At 41.6% G+C, this 24,462-nt stretch overlaps 2 protein-coding genes and 2 non-coding genes across 5 annotated transcripts; 3 read left to right on the top strand and 1 right to left on the bottom strand.

Moving 5' to 3' along the window:
- Window positions 1-211: 211 nt before the first annotated feature.
- Window positions 212-12,806, top strand: LOC103630584 (protein PAT1 homolog 1). 2 transcript variants are annotated; one of them, XM_008651631.3, is made up of 10 exons: window positions 212-1,678; window positions 1,868-2,028; window positions 3,586-3,642; window positions 4,135-4,204; window positions 4,990-10,820; window positions 10,910-10,977; window positions 11,221-11,416; window positions 11,605-11,678; window positions 11,840-11,995; window positions 12,507-12,786. In XM_008651631.3, exons 1-5 carry the CDS (start codon window positions 1,624-1,626, stop codon window positions 7,038-7,040), a joined length of 2,394 nt encoding a protein of 797 aa, XP_008649853.1. In that variant the 5' UTR covers window positions 212-1,623; the 3' UTR covers window positions 7,041-10,820; window positions 10,910-10,977; window positions 11,221-11,416; window positions 11,605-11,678; window positions 11,840-11,995; window positions 12,507-12,786. The 2 variants fall into 2 exon arrangements, with proteins under 2 accessions (XP_008649853.1, XP_020395201.1); XM_020539612.3 differs by lacking the exons at window positions 212-1,678; window positions 1,868-2,028; window positions 3,586-3,642; window positions 4,135-4,204 and having other exon boundaries at window positions 10,342-10,820; window positions 10,910-10,973; window positions 12,507-12,806.
- On the top strand, window positions 8,236-8,320 carry TRNAM-CAU (transfer RNA methionine (anticodon CAU)). Its single transcript is given in 2 exon segments — window positions 8,236-8,273; window positions 8,285-8,320. It is a non-coding gene; the product is annotated as a tRNA-Met (tRNA).
- TRNAM-CAU (transfer RNA methionine (anticodon CAU)) lies at window positions 10,329-10,412 on the top strand. Its single transcript is given in 2 exon segments — window positions 10,329-10,366; window positions 10,377-10,412. It is a non-coding gene; the product is annotated as a tRNA-Met (tRNA).
- Window positions 12,807-14,598: 1,792 nt separating the features above from the next.
- On the bottom strand, window positions 14,599-20,190 carry LOC103630583 (uncharacterized protein). Its single transcript, XM_008651629.3, has 14 exons — window positions 19,909-20,190; window positions 19,754-19,807; window positions 19,600-19,670; window positions 19,231-19,344; window positions 18,188-18,624; window positions 17,999-18,097; window positions 16,955-17,875; window positions 16,738-16,838; window positions 16,453-16,639; window positions 16,231-16,331; window positions 16,035-16,143; window positions 15,778-15,943; window positions 15,539-15,657; window positions 14,599-15,243 (listed from the first exon to the last, which is right to left on the bottom strand). The coding sequence occupies exons 1-14, from the start codon at window positions 19,962-19,964 to the stop codon at window positions 14,893-14,895; spliced, it is 2,886 nt and encodes a 961-aa protein (XP_008649851.1). The 5' UTR covers window positions 19,965-20,190; the 3' UTR covers window positions 14,599-14,892.
- Between the last annotated feature and the right edge of the window lie 4,272 nt (window positions 20,191-24,462).

The raw sequence follows: 24,462 nt of genomic DNA, 5'->3' as shown, positions 1-24,462 counted from the left end.
TAGCTTCTCTAAAAGATCCGATTATTTATATCTTATTCTTTCTTCTATCTCTCGTTCTCTATTTTCTCATATAAGAGACATATTTTGCTCTAGATTTTATATGTACGTATTTTTGTTATAGCTCAAATATCTTATACACATTTCGATTTTGTTCAAATTTATTGTGTAAAGTATACAAATGGATAAAAGAGAGGAAGTCACTGTCTATTGAAAGGATGGATAAGAGTTTTCTATATTTAGAAGATAGATAGTACTTAATAGTATTGTTGTAGTGTACAGAGAGGAATCTTCCATAATGTATGGTACATCAGTCTCTTATTATGAGAGTCAAACATGATCATAAATATAGGGTATGGGACGTTTTATAGTTCGGAGTTGGAGTCAGTCTCATATCGTGAGAGGCTCGGCATGATCTCTTCATGTTTCTTAAGACATGCTTCAATTTAGGTGACTAAATTTTAGTTCCATAACATAGGATGTCTGAATACTAGTTAGAAGTATTAAATATAGTCTATTGCACATATATATATAGGGACTAAACGACAAGACAAACTTATTAATCTTAATTTTGTCCATGTAATACTATAATAAACATTTGCTAGTTATGAATCAGTTAGACTTAATAATTTTGTCTTGTCGTTTAATCTTCATATGTGTAATTAGTTTTGTAATTATATTATTTGAAAACTACAAATACTTTAGCTTACAATCTATTCCTGCGAAAAGGACAAAAGGAAAGAAAAAATACATTATATGAGGTTCCCACAAATAACTCGTAACATCATCGTCTTGAATTGTAGAAACACATTCCCCACATAAGAACTTGCTTAATTAGCTCATATCACATAACTAAGCTTTAGGTGGATTGAAGTTAAGTTGGCTAAAACCCAGTCTAAATATATCGTTTGTAAACTAAAAACAGACTAGAAGCAAAAAAAAAAAATCACGAAAACTCTGTGCGTTTTTAGTCCATTTGAACCCATATTTACCAACTATTTACTATTAAACTAATAAGTAGTTAGGTTAAGAACTAAATGTTACTTTACTTGTTTATATGTCCATACCATGTCTAAAGTTTAAATGACGAAAACAATATTCCATGGCATCCAAAGATACCCTAAAACGGCCAGGCATTCGTGCAGATGGTATGTGCTATTTGTTAACAGAAGAAAGACGCGTGATTAGCGTGAATGATGATCATCGAAGAGAGAGAAAGAAAACCAACAAGACAGGTCAGAGAGAGAAATCCAGAAAAAAAAAAACAGAGACACGCAAAGGAGGGGTCCATAAAGAAAATCTAGGTAGAGTAACACGCAAGCCAAGACCAAGTCTTCTCCTTGTTAGCGCAAATCAATCAGTCACTCCACATAATCCTCGCGTTTCGAGAGCAGATAAATTTCCCGAAAACCCCAAAGATTAATTCATCTTCCCTTTTCGATTTTCTATATTCCTTGCGGGTTTATTTTGGTTTAAGTCCACGAGAGAAGAGAAGGGAAGCAAAGCAACACTGAGCGGAGGCGAGCTGTGCGCCTCGCTCCCCTCCCCTGCTCTCGTCAGATCCAAACCCCACGCGGGAACACAAACCCTAGCACCCGTTCGCGCCACCGCAGAGGCTAAGAGGCGATGAGGGGCGTTAGGGCGGATGGCGGCGGTGGCGCGTTCTCTTCTTCCACCGCAGGTGATCTTTTTTGCGGCTATTTTCGGTGTGGTTTTGTTTAGTGCGGTTTTGGTTGTTGCGCCCTCGGGATTTTAGCGGTGTGCCTGCTGCGTTGTTCTTGGTGCGCTTGCCGCCGGGGGATTTTTCGGGTTGTTGGACTCGATTAGCTAAATTCGTAATCCTTTTTCCTCTCTCTCTCTCCTTCTGCAGAGAACTCGTGCTTCGATGCGGCGCAGTACTCTTTCTTTGGCAAGGCGCCCATGGAGGGGGCGGAACTCGGTGGGTTGTTGGAGGGAGGTGTCGACGGCGATGGTGGTGGATTCGGTGGACATGATGACGCTGGTTACCAGTTCTCTTCTACAGGCGAAGAGGTGCGCTCTCTGTACCTTGACGTCTTGCAAAGTTGGCTTTATCACTTTTATTAATTTTTGCGCACGGAATGCTTCAGATAGGTTTTGTTTTGTTGGTCGAGAGTCGAGAGCGACTTGAGCGATATTTTCTACGGTAGGAGTGGTAGCATGTGATTTTGACGCGTAGTAGTAAATACTTTTGCACCAATAGATCAAATTGTGCAGTCCAACTTTTATGTTTCAGCCTTTCAGGCTCAATATTTGGTGGAATTGAGATTCATACTTCTAGTGTAGAAAGACAAAGGCACCCCATGTACATTTAAAAATAATTCTTATGGGTAATTGTGAATATAGAATCATGTGATTGGATAAGAAATGTATAACTTTTTTTCTGCTACACACTACTCCCTCCATTCCAAATTGTAAGACTTTTTGGCTTTTCTAGATACATAACTTTTCTATGCACTTAGATATACACTATGTCTAGAACTCTAGATACATAGTAAAGGTAATATATCTAAAAAAGCCAAAATGTCTTAGAATTTGGAATAGAGGGAGTACTTAACTAGTTATTAGGGCTTGTTTGAACATTATTAAGTGTACCTAAATAAATAACATCAGTTATGATGCTTTATATCTGGCTGAGGCAGTGGAGGTTTGGAGGAAAGCAGAAAATATATTTTTTAATGATATTCTTTCCAACTTAGCCTTCCGCCTCCCTAACCATTTTAGCAGACCCTCCATTGTGTTTGATTACTCCATAAAATTGTTTTTGTCCTGTTAAGTTATTTCCATTGCAAGAGCAATCAGTTAGGGTTCAATGAATTTTTTATCTTGAAAGGGGTAGATGCTTTAGCTGCTGCCATTCTGTTGCTGTAGTGTTTAAAACATAGTTACATTCAAATTTTCAACGCTAGACCTTATATAGATGCTGTTACACAACCTTTTTACTTTTTTTCCCATTATATTTCAGTTCTTGACTGTTGTTGTTACCTATTCTCTATCACACAAATCCCTCTTTCTTGCAACATATATGTTTAGTTATGGTTGTATAACTGCTAGGGGCTAGGGGCTAGGGCTTGAGATTGGAGTACACTTGGGATTAGGTTTCCAACCATATATGATGTAATCAATTACTGTTTAGTACTTTAGTATAAGTGGTACTCGGAGGTGTTGACAGGTATAATGATTGTAGGAACTGCTCATTTTCTTGCTGGCAATTTCATCAGTGAGTATGGTTTGTAGCTGTTATATTTGTCTAGATCTGGATAACCTTCCTTTGGGCATACCTTTGAAGTTTGAACACAGTTAGATTGCTTTAATTGGGTTATAGACCTCTGGTACAATGATATGGAAGATTAGTCACCAAACCTTTACCATTAGATTTTTTTGATGAAGAGCTAATGTCGTGCAACCAATTTGTTTCATAGGTAATTCTATAAGAATTAATTACTCACAAAATCAAACCTTAACTATTTGGGACATTTGCTCTTTCCTTTCCCTGAGTTCCTTTCCTGTTTGCTCATATTCTTTTTATATTTCATCATGATCATTTGTTTGACTTTTGTCTTCCTGCAGATTGATTGTATGAGTAATTTGTCGGAAATTGATGATCTTGCAAGCACTTTTGCAATGGTTAGTGCCTTATTCCACTAGCTTGATCAGCGATCACTTCAATTTATGTCTTCTGCTTACCTAAGTATTGAAGATATAGTTGTTTCATACCTTTACTGTATCCATGGTAGCAAATGTCTGTTTGACCAGTAGATGTTGGAAGGTTTCTAAGCTATGCCATTTACTCACTATAGTGCTTTCCCTTAATATAGAAGTCAAAATATTAAAAATAAGAAAAAGCCTGTGTATACCACCTTTCACAACCCATTTCATTTTTAGCCATGCACATAAAAGAGATTAGGTGACAAAATATCTCGACTAGTTGAATTCATCTAGTTTCATAGGCTCAGATTATGCTATGGATCTTTTAATTATATTGTTATCTCCCTTAAAGTTTTTTTTGTATAGTTTCATTATGCGGTCAGTAGCTTCACGATACTTAGAATTATTCATTATTATACTCTTTTGCAATATTATAATTCTTTTTTCGTCTTCCTGTACTTCATATATCAGTTGAACCGAAATATTAGCGGAACAAGGAACCCTGGCATTATTGGTGATAGACGATCAATTTCGAGAGAAAGTAAGTATCAGTTCTGCCCTCCATTACCAGTTTACCACTGAAGCTTAACATCACACAAGTTTATGTCATAAGTCGAGGACAAGTAATTCCTTTTTAATTTTTTACTTTTGCATTGCAAATGATTTAGTGATTTACTTACCTTGCTTGAGCTACCCGTCTTTGATATGGCATAGCTTCATTTTGTATCTGGTTTCATTATTGGTTACATCTTGAGTTATCAGTATAAAGTAGTTCTTGAGTCTTGACTATGTAAATATGTTACACTTGCTATGGCACTCTGAAGATTAGATGTTTTGCTGATGAGCAATCCAAAGTCTTATTTTGTTAGAACGCACACCACCTATTTATATATAATACCCCCTCCGTCCCAAAATAGTATTCGTTTTTGAGTGTTAATAGATTCATATAATGTTTGATGTATGTGTTTTTTATGTGTTTAGGTTCATTGTCATCAATTTGAATATGGACAAAAAAATAAGGGCCTAAAACGACTAGTATATTGGGACAGAGGGAATATTTAGGAGGGTATAAGGCATATAATCTCTAGTTTTCTATTGATTAAAGAAGAGGAAAAAGAAAAAGAAAACGCTGCATTCATGTCTCGATGTCTAGGTGCTTGGGCTGATCATACTGTTGCAAGTGTGCTCTCTGAATCACTATTACCAATGCAATAATAATTTGTAGCCTTGTTTAGAAATATATGTGTGCTGTCACTTTTTACATTTTTTATATTCTTATTAAGTGCAAATATTCACTGTGCCACTGCCATATAATGTTTCCTTCAGGTTCTTTGACTGCTGATTGGGTTCAAGATGCTGACTTCTCCAATTGGGTAGATCAGGATATACTAGATGGCGATGAATCCCTGGACAGCAAACAATGGTGCTCGCAGTTGCAATCTTCGCCTCACTTTGGAGAGTCTAAACCACTGTCTCGTACATCTTCGTACCCCAATCAACCACTACAGCACCGCTCAAGCGAACCTATTCTTCTACACAGATCTACCTCGTTTACATCCTATCCTCCATCAGGGGAAAGTCCTGGATTGCCTTATCCTGCTCAAGGTCTTACACGGCACTCAAGCATTCCATCACCAGGTGCTGGTCACCTCATGGGTTCTCCAAGTTCATCGCTTTCTGGTTCTCCATATCATATGCCTGGTCTATCTCATGGACTACCTTATGGACGAAACATGTCTTACACCACTGGAGATCTTTCAACGAACAATGTCCTACAAAATGAGTGGTCAAACCAAGCTGGCCCACTTGTTTTTGATCATCTTAACCGACGGCCCAGTTTTTTGCAGCCACACTTATCTCTTTCAAGTAGTTCAATGTCTTCATTGCTTTTTTCTCAGCAGCACCAGAGATTAGCACCAGGCCAGCCGCCTCTTCAGAATTACATAAACATGCAGCCTCACCTGTTCCATCACCATCAACCTCCTGATGTTCCTTCACCAAGAGACAAACGATCAAGGTCAGGAAGAGGAGGAAAGCACAACATACGCTTTTCTCAACAGCCTTCTGATGCTGGTAGCCAGCATAGTGAGAGTTCAGGGATAAAGTTCAGATCCAAGTACATGTCATCTGAAGAGATCGAAAGTATCTTAAAAATGCAGCACTCTGCAAATCACAGCAATGATCCTTACTTTGATGACTACTACCACCAAGCTTGCAAAGCCAAAAGATCTGTAACTTTTCAGAAGTCCAATTTCTGTCCTATGTCAATAAAGGACTTCCCCTCAAAATCCAGGTCTGGTGTTGATCAGCATTCATATCTACAGGTTGACGCTAATGGAGGAGTTTCATTCTCTGCCATACGTAGACCTCGTCCTCTTCTTGAAGCTGATTTGCCTGGATCTGGTGATGGTTTTTATGATCATAAGTCATCCAAGAGGTCACTGGAGAAAGAACCAATGCTTGCAGCCAGAATAACCGTTGAAGATTCTCTTCGTCTTCTTCTGGTTGTTGATGATATTGATCGGTTTTTACAGTCTAGCCAGCCACAGGACAGCAGTTTCCAACTGAAGCGAAGGCGAGAGGTCCTGCTTGAAGGCTTAGCTACATCACTCCAGCTTGTTGACCCTTTTGGCCCCAACAAACATGGCCATTCGGGTGGGTTGGCCCCTAAGGATGACCTAATTTTTCTTCGTATTATTTCTCTGCCCAAAGGACGTAAGCTTTTGGCACGCTATCTTCGACTTCTTTTCTCTGGAAGTGAGCTGACCCGAATAGTCTGCATGGCTGTTTTCCGACACCTTAGGAGCTTGTTTGGTGGCTTACCGTCAGACTATAGTGCTGCAGAAACAACCATCGTTCTTGCCAAGGCTGTTTCCTCTTGTGTGCGCCATATGGAACTCAGTGCTCTCAGTGCCTGTCTCGCAGCTGTTGTCTGTTCTTCGCAGCAGCCACCTCTCCGGCCACTCGGTAGTGCCTCTGGTGATGGGGCCTCTCTGATAATTAAATCTGTGCTGGATAGAGCGACCGAGCTACTGGCGGATCCCCATTCCGCAGCCAACTACAGCAGATCAGCACGTTCGCTTTGGCATGCGTCATTTGATGCTTTCTTTGGACTGCTGACGAAGTACTGTGACAGCAAGTATGAAAGTATCGTGCAGAGGTTTGCCATGCAGGGATCCAACTCCATGGGAGGACCTGAAACCACCAAAGCAGTCAGCAGGGAGATGCCCGTTGAGCTGTTACGTGCGAGTCTTCCTCATACTAATGAGCAGCATCGTCAGACACTGCTAGATTTTGCTCGGAAATCTACGCATCTGCCTGGTTTCAGCCCTACTGCTAACCGTGGACTTGTCAATTCTGAATCAGTTCCAGGTTAACGCCACTGAAGAGGCCTGATGGTCGTCTGTTTTGATTTATATATGGCACGTAAGGTGTGAGCTTGGAGAAGTTCCATTGGCTCAGCGAAGCTGGCATTCAGGATATGACTGTGTAGGATGTTATTTATTTATATATAGAAAACCAACTTTATGTATGTATCCTGCTGTAACTGTGTAGTGCTGAACAGAACATCTGTTGGATTTGGAGGTAAGCTAGTTGACTTATTTCCTCCCAAAGAGAACAATTGTGAGTGCATAGCAACAGCTTAAGGCTTAAGCTTGTTTGGGAACAATGGAATTGGAGAAGATTGAGCGCTGGTTCGGAGGAAATCTCATTCTATTCAATTTTAAATAACAAGAGATTTTTTTCCTCGTGGACTCCCCTTCAAATCCCATGTCACCAAACCAACTCAAATCCCATGTCACCAAACCAACTCATAAGGGCTAAAATCCTCTTGAATATCAAGGGGATTTTAGACAATTCAGGAGCCGTTCGGTTGTCTAGGAACGGTGACCTGAAACCATTCCGAGTCGGATCACTTCTTTAATTTATATAAGTTTTGATCAACGAGAAAAAATCTGGAGCTATTCCCGGAGAAACGAACATGGCCTCAATCCTCTTCAATCCATTTGCTCCCAAACAAGCCAACGGGTGTTTGGTGCAGGAGCTATGTGCTCGAACAATTTAATCAACAGGTTCTTCTGCTGCAGTTACGGCATTTTCTGTGCTCATTTATCTATGCTGTCTGTTCTAAATTATAAGACGCTTTGTTATGTCTATATTTGTGGCTTGTATTATGTATCAAACACAATATATATATACCGGTGTTATAAAAGATACAGATGTAGAAAAGCTAAACTATACGGATGAAGGTATAGGTTGCAAAGGATGATGCTTAGCAGATACAGTTTAGTCTGTGTGCATCAAAGAGAGTTGTGTGGAAACGATTGTTCTGCAGGCCTGTGATAGACATCAAGAATTTGGCTCCGGTCGCTTCTGCTTCAGCTTTGACTGCACACAGCTTCACCTGCCGCATGCTGGAATCTGGATAGTAGCTTGCCCTAATATAAATCATAATCACCTTATCAAGAAGAAGATCACTCCTGTGCAGCTAAGCTTCTTGTCGAAGCTGTTCCGTTCACCATTGTGCCAACGTTGGTTGTTGTATACTTTCATCTGGATAGCAGTCACAACGGGGTGGTGGCGCAGTTGGCTAGCGCGTAGGTCTCATAGCTGTTGAGTGATCCTGAGGTCGAGAGTTCGAGCCTCTCTCACCCCAAAATCAGCCGAAACGATGATGAAATTGCTCCGTGACAACATGGGTAGTCACAACATGTCCACCTTCTCAGGTGATAGAAGAGCACCTCTGAGCTTCGTTTTTTTTTGTTTTTTTGTTTGCAATCTTATTCGTTGTCGTTCACATATGCAAAACCTGGAGCCAGCTACTGCTAAACTCCACCAAGGAAGTGGGAACATACAGATAGCTTGAAGCTCCTCCGGCAAGAAGTCCACCAACCATCACACACAGATAAGGATCTACTGAAATCTAAGACCCATTGCCCCCCCCCCCCCCCCCTCTTTCAGGCAACTAGCTACTGAACACGGTTGTGGTCTCTCACCACTTTAAACTGAGAGCTCCCTGTAATGCTGGAACCAAATAAACTCGCTCAGATATATACGTTTAGCCTTCACAATCTTGAACCACAACGCTTCTGGTTCATCTAAGGCCCCTTTTAACGTGATTCTTGTGGACAGCACTGTCCATCGTCACCCCTAAAGCATCAGTTAGTTCTCCTAAAGGTTCTGAAATAAAAGACTTCCTTCTCCATTTACGTCGTGGTCATTTCTCTCTTGCGGCGTCCCCGGCGTACAAGGGCACTGCACTTTTCTTGTTAGATTCTTTATATACTCATGCAAATGATCACCTTTGATTTCACTCTGCTCACTCCTGTGCTTCCTGTACATAGTGTAGCAGGACTATATCCCCTTCCAGTGCTTTTTTATTCCGTTGATCCGTTCACCATTGTGCCAACATTGTTTTTTATGTTCATCTTCTGCGAAACTATCACAACGGGGTGGTGGCGCAGTTGGCTGGCGCGTAGGTCTCATAGCTTTTTTGAGTAAAGTAATCCTGATGAAACGCTCTGTGACAACATTGGGTCGTCACAGCCTGTCATCTGCCCAGATGATACGAGCACCTCTGAGCTTCGGGATATTTTTTTTTCTCAGCGGCCGCATGGCTGCGCCTTCACCTCCTCCGCTCTCAATCCATAATCCCTCTCCTCTGGAGAGAACGCAGCTGCAGCACCCCCCGCTACATAGCTCGCCGCCGTGGGCGCCGCCACGGCACAACGGCCTGCTGAAGTTGTGGACGTCTCGGACGAACAGGCAAGCAATGATGGGCTACTGAAGAAGCTGAAGGTGGGAGCGATGATGAGCAGGTATGCGGCAACAGCAAGTCAGCAAGCAAGCGCACGATGGGAGCGTTGGGGCAAGCAAAACGTGAAAGAAGCGCAACGAGAAATATCATGGGCCGACTTGGGCCTTTTACACGGAGCCCTAGCAATAATGCAGGTACATAAAAGGGACTTCTGAAATCTGATGGAGATATGGAAAAACAGAAAGCTGATTCCTTCGAACAACTCTGCTCTCTTCTGCTCCGCGTCTAGTTTTTCTTTCTTCCCCAATCCACATTCTCTCTATATGGAGATATGGAAAAACCGAAGGTTCAGTAACTCATACGTCATGTGCTTCTTTTCTCATACCTTTTAGGCTAGCTCTAGCAAGTGCCTCTAAAGAGTCCTCTACCCTAAATATAGAGGATTAAATAGTCATCTTCGCTCTGCATCAATGTCCTCTAAATGGTCTTCTAAATTTAGATGACGCTGCTGGATTCTCTATATATAGAGTTTCTCTAAACGGTTCTCTAGCAAAGGTAGGTGCCTTAGGCAGTTTTTTTGCAACCTCAAATCTTCGAATCCACCGCCTTGGAAATCTTTCTTTGAAATGAATGACCCTAGTTATTTGTACTTTGTTTTAATCATCTTAATATAATTCAGTCCTTATCAAAAAGAAAAGTGCTCACACTTGTAATCCATGTGCCACAACAAAAAGTGTTAGAGTATGAACAACCTTAATATGTAGTTGTCGTAGTTCTAAGTCCACCATGAAGTCGTATGTGTAGCAGGAGTGCAGGACTATATCTCCTTCCAATGTTTCTTCATTATTCCGTTCACCATTGTGCCAACATAGTTTTTTATGTACATCTTCTGCGCAACAATCACAACGGGGTGGTGGCGCAGTTGGCTAGCGCGTAGGTCTCATAGCTTTGAGTGATCCTGAGGTCGAGAGTTCGAGCCTCTCTCACCCCAAACTTGGTCGAAACGATGATGAAAAGCTCCGTGACGCATGGGTCGTCGCAACCTGTCATCTTCCCAGATGATACGAGCACCTCTGAGCTTCGATCTTTTTTTTTTTTGCTTTCTTTTTTTCTCCGGCCTTGCAGACAATTTTGGTCCGTTGATTTATTTTAAGTAGTCCAAAATGCCAATCCACCGCAGTCGCAGGCTCGCAGCTGCCCTTGCCCGCCATGATGCCTCCACCGCCGCTGCGCCTTCACCTCCTCTTCCGCTCCGAAACCCTAATCCCTCTACTCCGGCAACGACCCAGCTGCGACGCGCCCCATTGCCGGACCAGGAGGTACATCTCCGTTCGCGCCTCCGCTGCACAGCTCGCCGCCGCGGACGTCTCGACGGCGCAGCAGCCTGCACTTGAACTTGGTTGGTTCTTTTGGCTTCCCTTTCTCGTCTAATGCCTTTTCTTCACGTCGGCGAATTTGCTGTTATTGCGGAGTGCGTTTTCGTCGCAGGGTTGGAGGCAGCGGCGGCGGGCTTCGTCACCGGTAAGAGGAAGGCCACCGAGGTAGCCCACGCGTAGGTACTAATTCCCGTTGTTGGTTTAAGTGTGTGCACTGTATAGTGTAAACATCTCTTATTCTCTTCCAGCTCTGAATTGCTGAAATTAACAGCATGGGCTTCTTCTGAAGCTTGATGAGTAGCCAACTAGTACAATTTTAGCCCTGTGTTTACTGAGCTGCTGCAGAGAGTAGACACAGTATAAACTCGAGTGGGCACGTTTCTTCGATTGGTGATAGCTAATTTTGTGTGTGTTTGTGGTTAGGTTCTGGAGAAATATTGTTCAGAAAGGGGATACGGTGGTGGATGCCACATGCGGGAATGGCAATGACACGCTCGCTCTGCTGAAGATGGTGGCTGATGAAACAGGCCGTGGACGTGTTTATGGGATGGACATTCAAGATTCTGCGATAGAGAATACTTCCTCTTTTCTGAAAATGGCCGTGGATGATGAACATCAGGTGTGCGTTTGCACTATGAGGTTTTTACCTAATTTCCCAAAAAGAATGAAATAAAAAATGAATAAAATAGAAACAAGGCATTCTGATTTGACATTAGCATTTACTGTACAGAGACAGAGGATACTTCATCTTCTCCCTGAATACTTAATAATATTTGTACTTTGTCGCTATATTTGTTTATGTGGCAGCGGGGACTGGTAAAACTGTTTCCTATATGTCATAGTAGAATGGAAGAGATTGTTCCCAAAGATGCTCCTGTCAGGTGATCAAGGCCTTCCTATAAGTTCATTGCTGTTTGAAAATTCCAACTCATTTGGTACTATAATTCAACAAAACAGTTTCCTGGAAAAGTGGAAATGCCAGTTCAAGTAGTATTAATAACAATCCTAGACTTGCTGATTCACTGTAACGCATTCATTCTAGGCTTGTTGCTTTCAACTTGGGCTACCTTCCAGGAGGAGATAAAACTGTAATCACAGTGCCTAGGACAACTGAGTTAGCATTGCGAGCTGCCAGCAGAATTCTCAGTTCTGGGGGACTCATAAGTGTTCTTGTATACATTGGACATCCAGGTGGAAGGTAAACACCAGTTGCAAACACTGTAGTCTATCCATTTAGAAAAGAATGCAATTGTAGCACAATTTCTAGTTAAATCATCGTAAGTTTGACTAACTATGTATAAAAGAATATCGATATTATGATATCGAATAAACATTATTAGATTTGTCATGAGATATGTTTTCATATTGTACCTATTTGGTGCCATAAAATTTGATACTTTTACATATATATTTGATTATTTTGATGTTTTAACAAAGAATGCACCTAGAATTGCATTCTTTTTTTAGACAGAGGTACCCATATGATGTAATATTATTTATTTATCTGTCACCAAAAACATGTATGGTGTACTCACAACTCTAGATTCTGAACAAGGAATAATTCTTGTATGAATAAAAAACGTTTGCTGTTTGTTCTGCATGATCTGACTTGCCACCACAACCTTGTTTAACAGAACACTGAATTCTGGTCAAATATGGCTTAAAGAAGTGGTTGTAGCCTTATTGATTTTCTTCTCTCTGATCCCTAGGGATGAACTCGATGTTGTTGAATCATTTTCATCAAGCCTTCCTGTGGATACCTGGGTGACCTGCAAACTTCAAATGCTCAATAGGCCAGTTTCTCCAGTACTCGTTCTTCTGAACAAGAAATGATGACAGTTCCGATACACAAAAAGATGGGGCTTTTGGGGGTTGACTTATGAGTAATGACGCTTGCTGATGGAGCTCAATACAGCCAACTAGCTTCATGCCATCCGTGCAGACTTTTGATTGGCAGCTGCAGTGTAACTTGTCATAATTTTGATACCACTCTTGATGTGTTGCCCTTAGACTGACCGCAAAGGCTGCCTCTACGCAGCCCCCTCCCCTTGCATGGCGCGTGCAGGGGGCGCTCCACGCGCGCAGCGGTGCCCCCTGCACCGCCCCCTAGCCCGCCGTCCTCCTCTCTCTCCCCCTCAATCTAGCGTGTCACTGTTCATCACCCTAAACACTGTGCTATGGGTCCACGAGTAATTGTTAGTAGATAAAAAATTGATAGTTGGTATAGAAAATGGTATATTTTAGAGTAGTAGTGGGGTATAGGGGGAGTATTTAGGGGGAACCGCTGCGGGAGATGGAAAAATAGGGGGGAAATAGGGGGAAAAGTGATATAGGGGGAAAAATTTAGGGGTAACGGTTGCGGATAACCTTATTCACGACTAGACTTTCAAACGTCAGAGTCAGGTCAAGGTCAGGTCGTAGGCTATTTAACACGGCTCGTATCCGACTCGTGCCTAGTGTCGGATCGGGTTGGTATCGTGTCTCTCTGTTTAACGTGTTGGGTCAGGGTTTTTTGGGTTGGGTCGAGTTTTTGTCAAAAATCATGGCTCGTACCTAGGGCTAGACGAAATGCCAGTGCCTCGTCGCCTCGCTCGATTCATGCTTGGCTCGAATCGGTTTGTTTAAATTTTTTCACGAGCTAAGTTATCATTCTAGCTCGGCTCGTTAACGAGTCAGCTCAGTTTGTTAATGAGCTAACTCGCGAGCTAAACGAGTTATCATATTTCAGCAAAACAAAACTATATGCATATCATTTATATAACAATTGATGAACATGTTATATATATATGTGGTATATATATGTCCTATAAGTTAAACTAATGATTTATGAATTGTGTTTATGTGTTAAATTGGTCTATGTGAATATATGTGTGGGTTAAACTGTTGAACATGTGTCTGAATAGTGAATTGATGAGTGTTGAGTTGTGTTAATTTGGTGTTATATTGATGTGGTCTCTAAAACTATGAGTATAATTATTATTTTCTATTGTTAAATTAGTTTGAAATTAAGTAGAAATTGATTATTATACACATATTATTTTTTTTCTATTCTTGCTCACGAGTTAAACGAGCCGAGTCAAACTAACTCTATAGTTTGACTTTATGACTTGTTATCTTAACGAGTTGAGTCAGCTTGTTAGTTTAATGAGCCGAGCCGAACTGGCTCGATATCTAACCCTACTTGTACTCAGTCTATGAATTATTGCGGGTCAAAAATTACAGCTTGTACTCACCTGTTACATTGGTTGGGTCAGGTCGGATTTTTTCGGATCAGGTTGGTCGGGTGGCAGGTGTATTCACGACTCGTATAATTCTCCGATTGGTTGGCGTTACAATTTTCTTCGTTGATGTGTTAAATGAGCTCTTACAAACTTTCATATAAGTCTCTACTATATTAAGGGCTAGTTCGAAAACTTAAATCTTCTCTAGAATTCTCAGGATTGAGGGGAAATAAGCTAATTTCCCATCAAATCTCTAGAAATTCCGAAATTCCGAAGGAGTTTTAAGTTTACAAACTAACTCTAAATTATAAGTTTTCTTGGTTCCATAGTTTACCGTCGTTGTGCCCCTTATTTTTAAATAGTAAAAATTCTAAAATTACGCATGAATGGAGATTCAAAGTTTCGAAGCTAACAGGACACACGTCTTTATATTTTATATTCTACACTTTAGTATAAATAAAAACGTAGCAACTTACAAACACTTACTGCAGGAACCAACGGATAAGCGGTTGAATTCGTCGGCAGCCACTTTATGTATAAAAACCTGTTACAAACTCCGACATTCCAGCGGTGCCGGTGCTTTAATTAAAAACATAGCATTAACTATTGCATGGTAAAATATAGTGTTTATACATCAAGAAACTTAAGTCTCGTTCTACTACTTAGTCTATGTTCAAAAGCTCTAAAACTGATAGTAAGTCGCTAAAGTTACTTGAGAGTTTTAGAACGGGATACCTCTCAGATAGTTGTTAGTTGTCTTAACACAATTGATAACTTATTAGCTAAAAACTAGCTCTAGAGATTTGAAACAGGGCCTTACACTATTTTTCTGTCCATTAGTCAAACCTACCGTGCATGCAATGCAAGTACACATCTAGGGTAGCATGGAAGGTCGAAGGTTGCAAGCCGCTATAGAGTCGATGATCCATGCGCTGCTCACAGCTTTGCCACCAGAGGCACAGGCCAGAGCCTGAGCATCAGCTTGGCTACGACCAGTATCCATGCCATCGCTTGATCCTGGTTTTGCCTTGTCCTGATTCTCGATGCTGTATACGATGAGGATGAGGGAGCTCTCGTCAAGCAACTTCTGATGGTTTCTTGACACGGGCTTCCTCTGCAAGACAGTTCCACCGGCTGCAACCACAAGGTCTTGCAGGTAGCCTCTGTACGACTTGGTATAGTCTCCATGGAGATAGAATTGAATGCCATCGAATAATTTAGGTTGCTGCGTAACAATGAGAAAAATGTTATTACTAGAAAATATCGCTGCAAATAATCACATGCTTATGCTAACAATATCATTAAGCTAGTAATGTGCTAATATCATTGGCAGTGTCAGTGTAGATAACGAGACAACTAGGTGGAGTACTGGAGTACATAACAGAAAAATGCTCTTAAGCTATCTCCAGCAGTTTATCCCCATCCGTATATTTAAACGCAACTCTTCGAACAGTGCAGTATACGGTGCAAAAACTGTGTTTTGAGTGATCATACAGGTGAACTGCTGGAGACGATCTTACCTTGTTGATAACTCGTTGTCTACCTAACCTGGGACCGTCAGCAGTCCCATGTACATCAGTGGAAACTTCAAATTTCATTTCATCAGCAGGTTCCATAAGTTCCATGCAAGTTTTAACCCCTATGAAAAAATATCATTTAGCAACAAGCCAACAAAGGGCAACAGACTGTCAAGTGCAAACTGTTCTGCACATATGTAATGAATTGATGATCGTTCCAGCAGATGATAACACAGACTTACAGTCCATGGAGATAACCCATTTGCCATTCAAGATTGCCATCAGAAACTTCAGTGTGCGCTTGCAAGAACCAGACATGTTGGTTGATGCAATAACATGGGTAACATTAGGACTCCAACTTGTTGAGATTGGCACACCAGCTATTTTTGCGAGTTCTGATACGATACCCTGAAAGATTTGTTCGTTTTGTTCCAGTTGAAATGCATATGAAACGAGTATCATAAATTTTATCAGGAAACTAAGAACACTAGAAAAAAACCTTTTCTGCGGCAGAAAGGGCTGAACAGCATAGAACCCATTTCGGTGGTGATCCAGATGGCCATGTCCACTTATTATCATGGCTTTGACTAGTGTTTACTTCAGATGAACTGTAAAGGGGTTATGTTACAGTGATTATCCATATCTTCATCAACCTTAGATTTTTAAACTAGCATGCCATAAACACCAGAGAATACCTTTTTCGTGCTAGTTTCCTGTGCGACTTATTTTTAAACCCAGAAGTTTCTCTGGGCAACTTTGAAGATTGGTGCAAAGGGCATAGCATCACAAAGTTTTCCTGTCAGCAAAAGATTAAAGAAAAGTCAGAAATAAGGTGACAGTGCTGGACTTTGCAAAGCATCAAGAAGCTATTCGAGTAAAGTTGAAAATACTAGTGTGACAACATGATATGAACTTACATTATCCCATCTGCACTCTGGGATTAATCTAGCACAGGTGAGATGGAAGCTTTTTCGGCAACTCGTCTCAAAGCATCCAAGTGCAGCACCTTTAATTCCACAGCAAGCACATTTGATTCTTTTACTTCTAGCCAACTCATTTGCAAGATTAAAGACAGAGTCATCTTCAAAGTAGACATCAGGAGCCCTTTGGTGGAAGAAAAATCATATGCATGAATTAGCTAGGGATACTGAAAACGAAATATGCTTTCCAACATAAATATCTATTACATATGGGCAGCATACCACTCCAGGCAGTTTTTGTGGCAATGTACTACACCAGCCCCTGCATCAAATGCTGCTGGCACTTGCTTTCCATTATGGTAGTGAACCATCTCTCCAGATTCCTTAAAAAGGGAAATTTTGGTTATTTTATTCCCTTAGTTAAAGGAAGGATTTGTAACTTAAGGAAAATACTTTTTTGCAAACCAACTTGTTTGGTGTGTTGACTGTGTTCACATACCTGTGTGGTATCATCAGACTGGCAGAAAGCACAGGAAAGCTTAGAAGCTTTACCCTCACATTTCTTCAGGGCAGTATTGTGTGCAGTGCATAATCTGATAGATCCTGGGTAATCTGGTTGTTCAATTGATTTTGCCCTACCGTTCTTAACAGAGACATTCTTCACTGTAGGAATTGTGTGTATGGCCTCATCAAATTGGCACCTCCCAGGTAAAATGCTTGGTGTATTTGGACCAATGTTTGATTCCATGTTTTGTTTACTTCTATCATCGAAGGGTTTATGTTGGGTGCAACCTTTTGCGAGTCTGTGAAGCTGAAACGATTCTATTTCATTTTCAGCCTCAGAAAGAACTCTTAGATTTTCATCTACAACACCCCCAGAACATCTTATGGTTTGCTTTACTCTTTGTTCAGATTTATTCTTTGCGGTCTTCACTGCACTATCCCCTGCTATGTGAAGTTTGCTTCGACTGTTTTTAGGCTTTTTGAGGATCCTTTCTGAAGGCTGGTTCTCAGGTGCTTCAATGTCCAACCCGCCTGATTGAGGGGAAAATGTATACATATATTTATCACTAGAGAAGACAACTTTAGTGTTGTTGCCAGAGACCTTGTTTCCTCCATTCAAAGTACATCTCTTTTTTTTATTGATGTCCTTCTGGTTTGGCTTTGCAGCAATACTTACAGGGATATTTTTAACTTGGTGCTCAGCATCAGATCCTTTTGTACATAGTTTAACACGACTGGGCAGTTTTGAGTTTTTTCTGTTCCTAGCTCTTGCCAACTTTCTCTTCTTAGCTTCTTCAGCATTGGCAGGTTGAGTTACATTACTTTCATGGTCTAACTTATCAAATAAATCACCAAGATTCATATATCCTCCATCATCCACCTCTGTGATTTGATCTAGAGTATTCTTCGATTGACCCTGAACAAACAAAACGCTGAATCAATTACATGGAAAACACAAGATGCAAACACTCAGATTGTTAAGGTGGGAGAACTAGAAATGTAAAGCCTCTGTGTCAGACCGTCCGTTAACAAAAAATACCTGTTTTTTCAGTGGGGTAGAACGCAGCTCGGGGGAGCAAGGTCTTTGGCTCCATTCAAAGATTTCACTGTCGAATAATTCTGAAACCTCAACTTTGCTCTGCAACATGTAACCGAACGATGAACACAACAGTTGAACCGGGAAACCCAAAAAAAAGAACAAAAACAAAACATGCCCAAAGTAACTTACATTAGGAGTCATATCATTAGGCATTTCATCATCAGAATCTTTGATATCACTGAAGGTAGGCACATTGTGACACAAGGCTGTGTCCAATGATAGTGGTTCACTCAAAGTTTCAGCAGTGCCACCTACGTTTTCTTCTTGTTCCTTCAGCCAGAAAAAAGGTGACAATGAAGGGTTATCTGGTATATCAGAATTCAGTGTGTTATCTTTATCCTCTTTACGTTTTTGCTCGTCAGACTTCATAATCTTCTTGGGCCTTATCGGCGTCTCAGATTCAGGGAATGGTGTCACGTGTATTCTTTTGTTCTTGGAGATTGAAGGCTTTGCAGTAGAACAAGATGCAGAATTTGCAGTAGCTTTGACTGTATTCTTTTCTTTCTTGGATGCTAGCTTCTTTTTATTCGACCTTCTAGGCTTTCCAGCAGTGTACTCACTACACTCTGATCGATTTCAAGTAAAAGGAAGACAGTAAGTCCAATACTATTATTCATTTCCTATGAAATTCAATTGTTGGAGAGAGAGATTTTAAACAGCACATATGATCAAATAGGCCATATATATGTAAAACAACCAGTGTAAGGCTAGCTCCAGCAAGGGACCCTAAAGGGTTCTGTACCCTAAATATAGAGGATCAAATGGTTCTCTACGCTCTCCAGCAGCGTCCTCTAAACGGTTCTCTAAATTTAGAGGACGTTGCTGGATTCTCTATATATAGAGTTTCTCTAAACAGTCCTCTATCCATTTCAATACTTTAAATAACCGGTTTAGCAAAACAAAAATATGTACAATACATTTGAGAGTATAACAAATACGTATGTACAAAAAAATAAAAATAAAAAAATATCTTTAATATAGATATTTGAGTATAGAGGACATGATTTAGAGGACGTTGTTGGAGAGAAAAGAGATATAGAGGATGGAATCTTTTAGAGTAGACTATAAAGGACAGATATAGAGGATGAATATAGAGGACGTTGTTGAAGACAGCCTAAGTAACTAAATCTTGCTCATGTACCACTAAACAGAAACTTCGTATTTCTAGTTACCTGCAGCTTTGGGTGCAGGAGTCAGCTGTGTTGACACGACACTAATACCTGCTGCAGCTTCCATACTTTTGAAAACGGCCACCAAATTATCCATGTGAGGCGCTGGCCGTATTTCTGCGAGTAAAATACCATAATATGCAGTTATTTTTTGCAAACATTTTTCAACTTTCATCAAATTCGGAAAATGCTGGATTTTATCAGAAATGACATACACTAAATGGAGCCTAACATGTCGTTGTGATGCGGATTTCATTATTGTGGGGATTCGGAAAATTTTCAGATAACGTAACGTAAGCATGCTAATTCTAAAAAAAATCAAAAGTGTGCAAATTCTAGCTATGGCAACAATGACTCTACTAACGAACTAACCTCTCCGGTGGAATGGAACCTTGCACACGGGGCAGCAGGAGGCAGATTTCTTAGACTCCGTCAGGCAGGCGCTGCAACATGAGACATGTGAGACAAAATTGAGACTATCGGCCACAAGTAGATTCGCCGGGAAGGAACGAGGGATGGGACTCACTTGCAGAAGATGTGATTGCAGGTGATGGACACCGCCGAAGTGAGCAGGCTCAAGCTGCCAAAAGCAAGCAGCAAATCGTAAGTCTCATCAAAAGATCATGGAGTCATGGACAAAAGAAGAGAAATCCAATCAAAGAGGAAGCGGGCGGCGTTTACCAGATGGGGCACTTGAGCTCCCGGCCCATCCTCTCGAGGCTCCCCACGTCCGCCATCTCGATCTCTCCACCTCGCTTCGGATCTCTCGGCGATTCTTGGGGTTCCTTTCGGGCTTGCGGCTTCGAAGAATTATGGTGATCTGATTTCGGGTCTGGATTCTGGAAGGACGAAAGAAGTGGGTTTGGGTGGAATGGTATTTATGTTGGCGGGAGCTTTCCCTCCAAAGGTTTCGTTCAATTTTGGTGCTCCTTCTTTCGCAAGCCAGCGGGTTCGCGCGGGCGCGCCTGTGTCTGCGGACCGCGTCGTCGGCTTTAAGCCGTCCCACAAATAATGCAGTTTGACTTTTTTTTTAAGTTTAAATTTAACCGACTCGTTTTATTCAAAGAAAAATTATAACTATCGATTTATTTTCATTCTAATTTATTTTATCATCCTCCTTCCATTTTAATTTATTTAATGTTTTTTAGTTAGAAAATAAACTATCCGACGTCAACTGTTTAAAAATGGAGGTAGTACCATTTACTTTAACTATAAACTATTTTTTTTTATATTTTCATAATTATTTTAAGACAAATTGATTAAACTTAATCTTAAAAAGGTCAAACGACATCCTAGTAGTTCGGCTAGAAGTTGACTTGCAAGCCACACCTTTATAAACATAATTGCATTATATAATAAATTGGTAGTATTTAAATATAAAATCATTAATTAATATTATGAATAATCTAAAATGTGAATTGTCATGTATCCATAGCCAAAGACTAAGAAATAAACCAATGATCCATTATGATTTCGTGGAATGGTTAATTCAACATAGTTGGTATAGCTCGTTAGTTGGCTGGGACGAGCCAGCTCGGCTTGGCTCGGCTCACTTGACTAATGATCCTAAAATACAGACTCGACTCATTTGACCAATGATCCTAAAATACAAACTTGGTTCGCTAGTCTCATGAGCTGCTCCGAGCTCGAGCCAGTTCGCGAGCCTCAAGCTTAATTTTCAACTCTAGTTGTTTGATTGGATTTGGCTCTAGACCTCCACTCAACTCTTTGTTGGGATCGACTTACTCTCTATGGCGGAAGTGGTTTTCTAGTAAGGAAATAAAGAGATGCTCGAGGGAGGTGGGTATTTTTTATGTATATCTATACTACTTATTAAGGTGGTAAGAGCATCTCCAAGAGAGTCTAAAAAATAATCTCCCAATACAAGGGAATAAGGATCTCCCTAAATCTCTTAATTCCATTCTATGGGTATCATCCCCAACAGATCCCAAGATTTTCTCAAAATCTAAATTCATAAAGGCCCACAAATGTCGTACGTACCTGCCATCTCAACCTTCCTGCGCGCACCTGCCATCTCAACCTTCCTGTGTCGCCACCAAACGTTCTGCGGACGTCCTGACGTACAGTTCATTCTTTTGCTTGAAACTTGGTGGCATAGGGCGTGGTGGCGTTGATTTTTCCCCAGGCGCTGCTGATTATTCCAGGTCGACGTCGGAAAGCTCATGTGAGACCACTTGTATTGATTATTGTTTTTGTTGTCGATTAAATCATGCGGAGCCGACCAGTCCATTTAATCAGAGTACATGTGATTAGGTTTCATCTGGCTCAGCCACATAGCCATGAATATTCGACAATCACTGTTGCAATTAAATGAGTCGTCATCGGACGATGATGACGAAATTAGTTTCACCGAGTATCATATCTTTCATCAGCCTTCACACAGTAAAAGAAAGCATGGTGGGTCTATCCCCGGACATTTAGTTAAATTTCGAGACAGACAAGCGGGACATGCAAAAATGTATCAAGATTACTTAGCGGACAATTCTACGTTTAGCTTAACTGATTTCAGACGAAGGTTGGTATAATTATTGTTTGTTTATCTATTTTGGATCATGCGTAAATTATTTAACTATTCATATTTTCGTTGACCAGGTATAGAATGAGTCGCGATCTATTTAAACGTATAATGGTTGCAGTAGAAGATCATGATGACTACTTCAAGTTCAAGTTCAATGCAGCTAGTACACCTGGATTAAGTTGTTTCCAGAAAGTCACCGCGGTATTTCGTATGATAACATATGGAGTAGCTGCGGATGCTACAGATGAGTATGTTCGTATCGGAGAAAGTATGGTTATAGAGAGTCTGAAAAAGTTCGTGAAGGCAATTATTAAAGTGTTTGGGGATGAATATTTGAGAGCACCTAATGAAATGGATACATCTCGGTTACTTGCAATTGGACAAGAAAGAGGATTTCCAGGAATGCTTGGTTCTATAGATTGTATGCATTGGAGGTGGAAGAATTGCCCTTCATCATGGCACGGCATGTATTCAGGCCATTTACATGAGCCTACAATTATATTAGAGGCTGTTGCTTCACAAAATCTATGGATTTGGCATGCATTTTTTTGGTTTGCCTGGGTCGCACAATGATATCAATGTTCTTCACCGGTCACCACTGTTTTCAAAACTTGTTGAAGGGCAAGTGAAAGGGAATTAGGCTTACACCTAGTTCCTAAATAATTTTTGGTGGTTGAATTGCCCAACACAAATAAATTGGACTAACTAGTTTGCTCTAGTGCATAAGTTATACAGGTGCCAAATGTTCACACTTAGCCAATAAAAAGACCAAGTATTGGGTTCAACAAAACAGCAAAGGGATAACCGAAGGCACCTCTGGTCTGGAGCACCAGACTGTCTGGTGTGTCACCGGACAGTGTCCGGTGCACCAGAGGACTCCAAGTCAAAGTCATCACCTTCGGGAAAATCTAGAGGCGCTCCTCTATAATTCACCGGACTGTCCGGTGTACACCGGACAGTGTCCGGTGCCCCAGGGAAGAGTGGCTCTGGAACTCGACAGCCTCGGGAATTTGCTCCGCTATAATTCACCGGACATGTCCGGTGTACACCGGACTGTCCGGTGAGCCAGCGGAGCAACGGCTACTTCGCGCCAACGGTCACCTGCAGGCGCATTTAATGCGCGCCAGAGCGCGCAGAAGTCAGGCACGCGCGAAGTGGCGCACCGGACACTCTACAGTGCATGTCTGGTGTGCCACCGGACATCCAGGCGGGCCCAGAAGACAGAACTCCAACGGTCGGAACCCAACGGCCTGGTGACATGGCTGGCGCACCGGACTGTCCGATGCACCATACGACAGTCAGCCACCAACAAACGACTAGTTTGGTGGTTGGGGCTATAAATACCCCCAACCACCCCACATTCAAGTCATCCAAGTTTTTCCACTTCAACTACTTACAAGAGCTCTAGCATTCAATTCTAGACACACCCAAGTGATCAAATCCTCTCCAAACTCCACACAACGCCTTAGTGATTAGTGAGAGAGATTTGCTTGTGTTCTTTCGAGCTCTTGCGCTTGGATTGCTTTCTTCTTTCTTTGATTCTTCATTGCGATCAAACTCACTTGTAATTGAGGCAAGAGACACCAATCTTGTGGTGGTCCTTGTGGAAACTTTGTGTTCCAAGTGATTGAGAAGAAAAGCTCACTCGGTCCGAGGGACCGTTTGAGAGAGGGAAAGGGTTGAAAGAGACCCGGTCTTTGTGACCACCTCAACGGGGAGTAGGTTTGCGAGAACCGAACCTCGGTAAAACAAATCCGCGTGTCACACCTCTTATTTGCTTGCGATTTGTTTTCCGCCCTCTCTCGTGGACTCGATTTTATTTCTAATGCTAACTCGACTTGTAGTTGCGATTAACTTTGAGAATTTCAGTTTCGCCCTATTCACCCCCCCCTCTAGGCGACTTTCACTTGGTAACAGAGCCCGGTGCTTCATTAGAGCCTAACCACTCGAAGTGATGTCGGGAGATCACGCCAAGAAGGAGATGGAGACCGGTGAAAAGCCCACTACAAGCAACGAGAAAGCTCTATCGAGAGAGTCCCGCAACAAGGAGAAGAAGAAGGAAAAGAAGAAGGAGAAGAAGACTTCTTCTCACAAGTCGTATCGGAGTGGCGACAAAATAAAGAAGATGAGGAAGGTGGTCTACTACGAGACCGACACTTCATCACCTTCTACCTCCGGCTCCGACGCGCCCTCCATAACTTCTAAGCGCCATGAGCGCAAGAAGTTTAGTAAGATCCCCTTACATTATCCTCGTACTTCTAGACATACTCCATTACTTTCCGTTCCATTAGGCAAACCGCCAACCTTTGACGGTGAAGATTATGCTAGGTGGAGCGATTTAATGAAATTTCATCTAACCTCACTCCACAAAAGTATATGGAATGTTGTTGAGTTTGGAGCACAGGTACCATCCGTAGGGGATGAGGATTATGATGAGGACGAGGTGGCCCAAATCGAGCACTTCAACTCCCAAGCCACAACCATACTCCTCGCCTCTCTAAGTAGGGAGGAGTACAACAAGGTGCAAGGACTAAAAAGCGCCAAGGAAGTTTGGGACGTGCTCAAGACGGCACACGAGGGTGATGAACTCACCAAGATCACCAAGCGGGAAACGATCGAGGGGGAGCTCGGTCGCTTCCGTCTTTGCCAAGGGGAGGAGCCACAAGAAATGTACAACCGGCTCAAGACCTTGGTGA

The sequence above is a fragment of the Zea mays genome, chromosome 6 (assembly GCF_902167145.1).
Source record: "Zea mays cultivar B73 chromosome 6, Zm-B73-REFERENCE-NAM-5.0, whole genome shotgun sequence".
Taxonomy (NCBI): Eukaryota; Viridiplantae; Streptophyta; class Magnoliopsida; order Poales; family Poaceae; genus Zea; species Zea mays.
The sequence above is the reverse complement of the archived record's forward strand: the minus strand, read 5'-3'. Positions and strand labels throughout refer to the sequence as shown.

Excerpts from the sequence above, each read along its gene's own strand:
- LOC103630583 (XM_008651629.3), bottom strand. The coding sequence starts at position 19,964 with ATGGCGGACGTGGGGAGCCTCGAGAGGATGGGCCGGGAGCTCAAGTGC. Across the intron at positions 19,808-19,908 it reads GAGCTCAAGTGCCCCATCTG|CTTGAGCCTGCTCACTTCGG; the intron begins GTAAACGCCGCC and ends TGCTTTTGGCAG. Across the intron at positions 15,944-16,034 it reads CCCTTTCTGCCGCAGAAAAG|GGTATCGTATCAGAACTCGC; the intron begins GTTTTTTTCTAG and ends CAAATCTTTCAG.
- LOC103630584 (XM_008651631.3), top strand. The coding sequence starts at position 1,624 with ATGAGGGGCGTTAGGGCGGATGGCGGCGGTGGCGCGTTCTCTTCTTCC. Across the intron at positions 1,679-1,867 it reads GTTCTCTTCTTCCACCGCAG|AGAACTCGTGCTTCGATGCG; the intron begins GTGATCTTTTTT and ends CTCCTTCTGCAG. Across the intron at positions 2,029-3,585 it reads TCTCTTCTACAGGCGAAGAG|ATTGATTGTATGAGTAATTT; the intron begins GTGCGCTCTCTG and ends GTCTTCCTGCAG.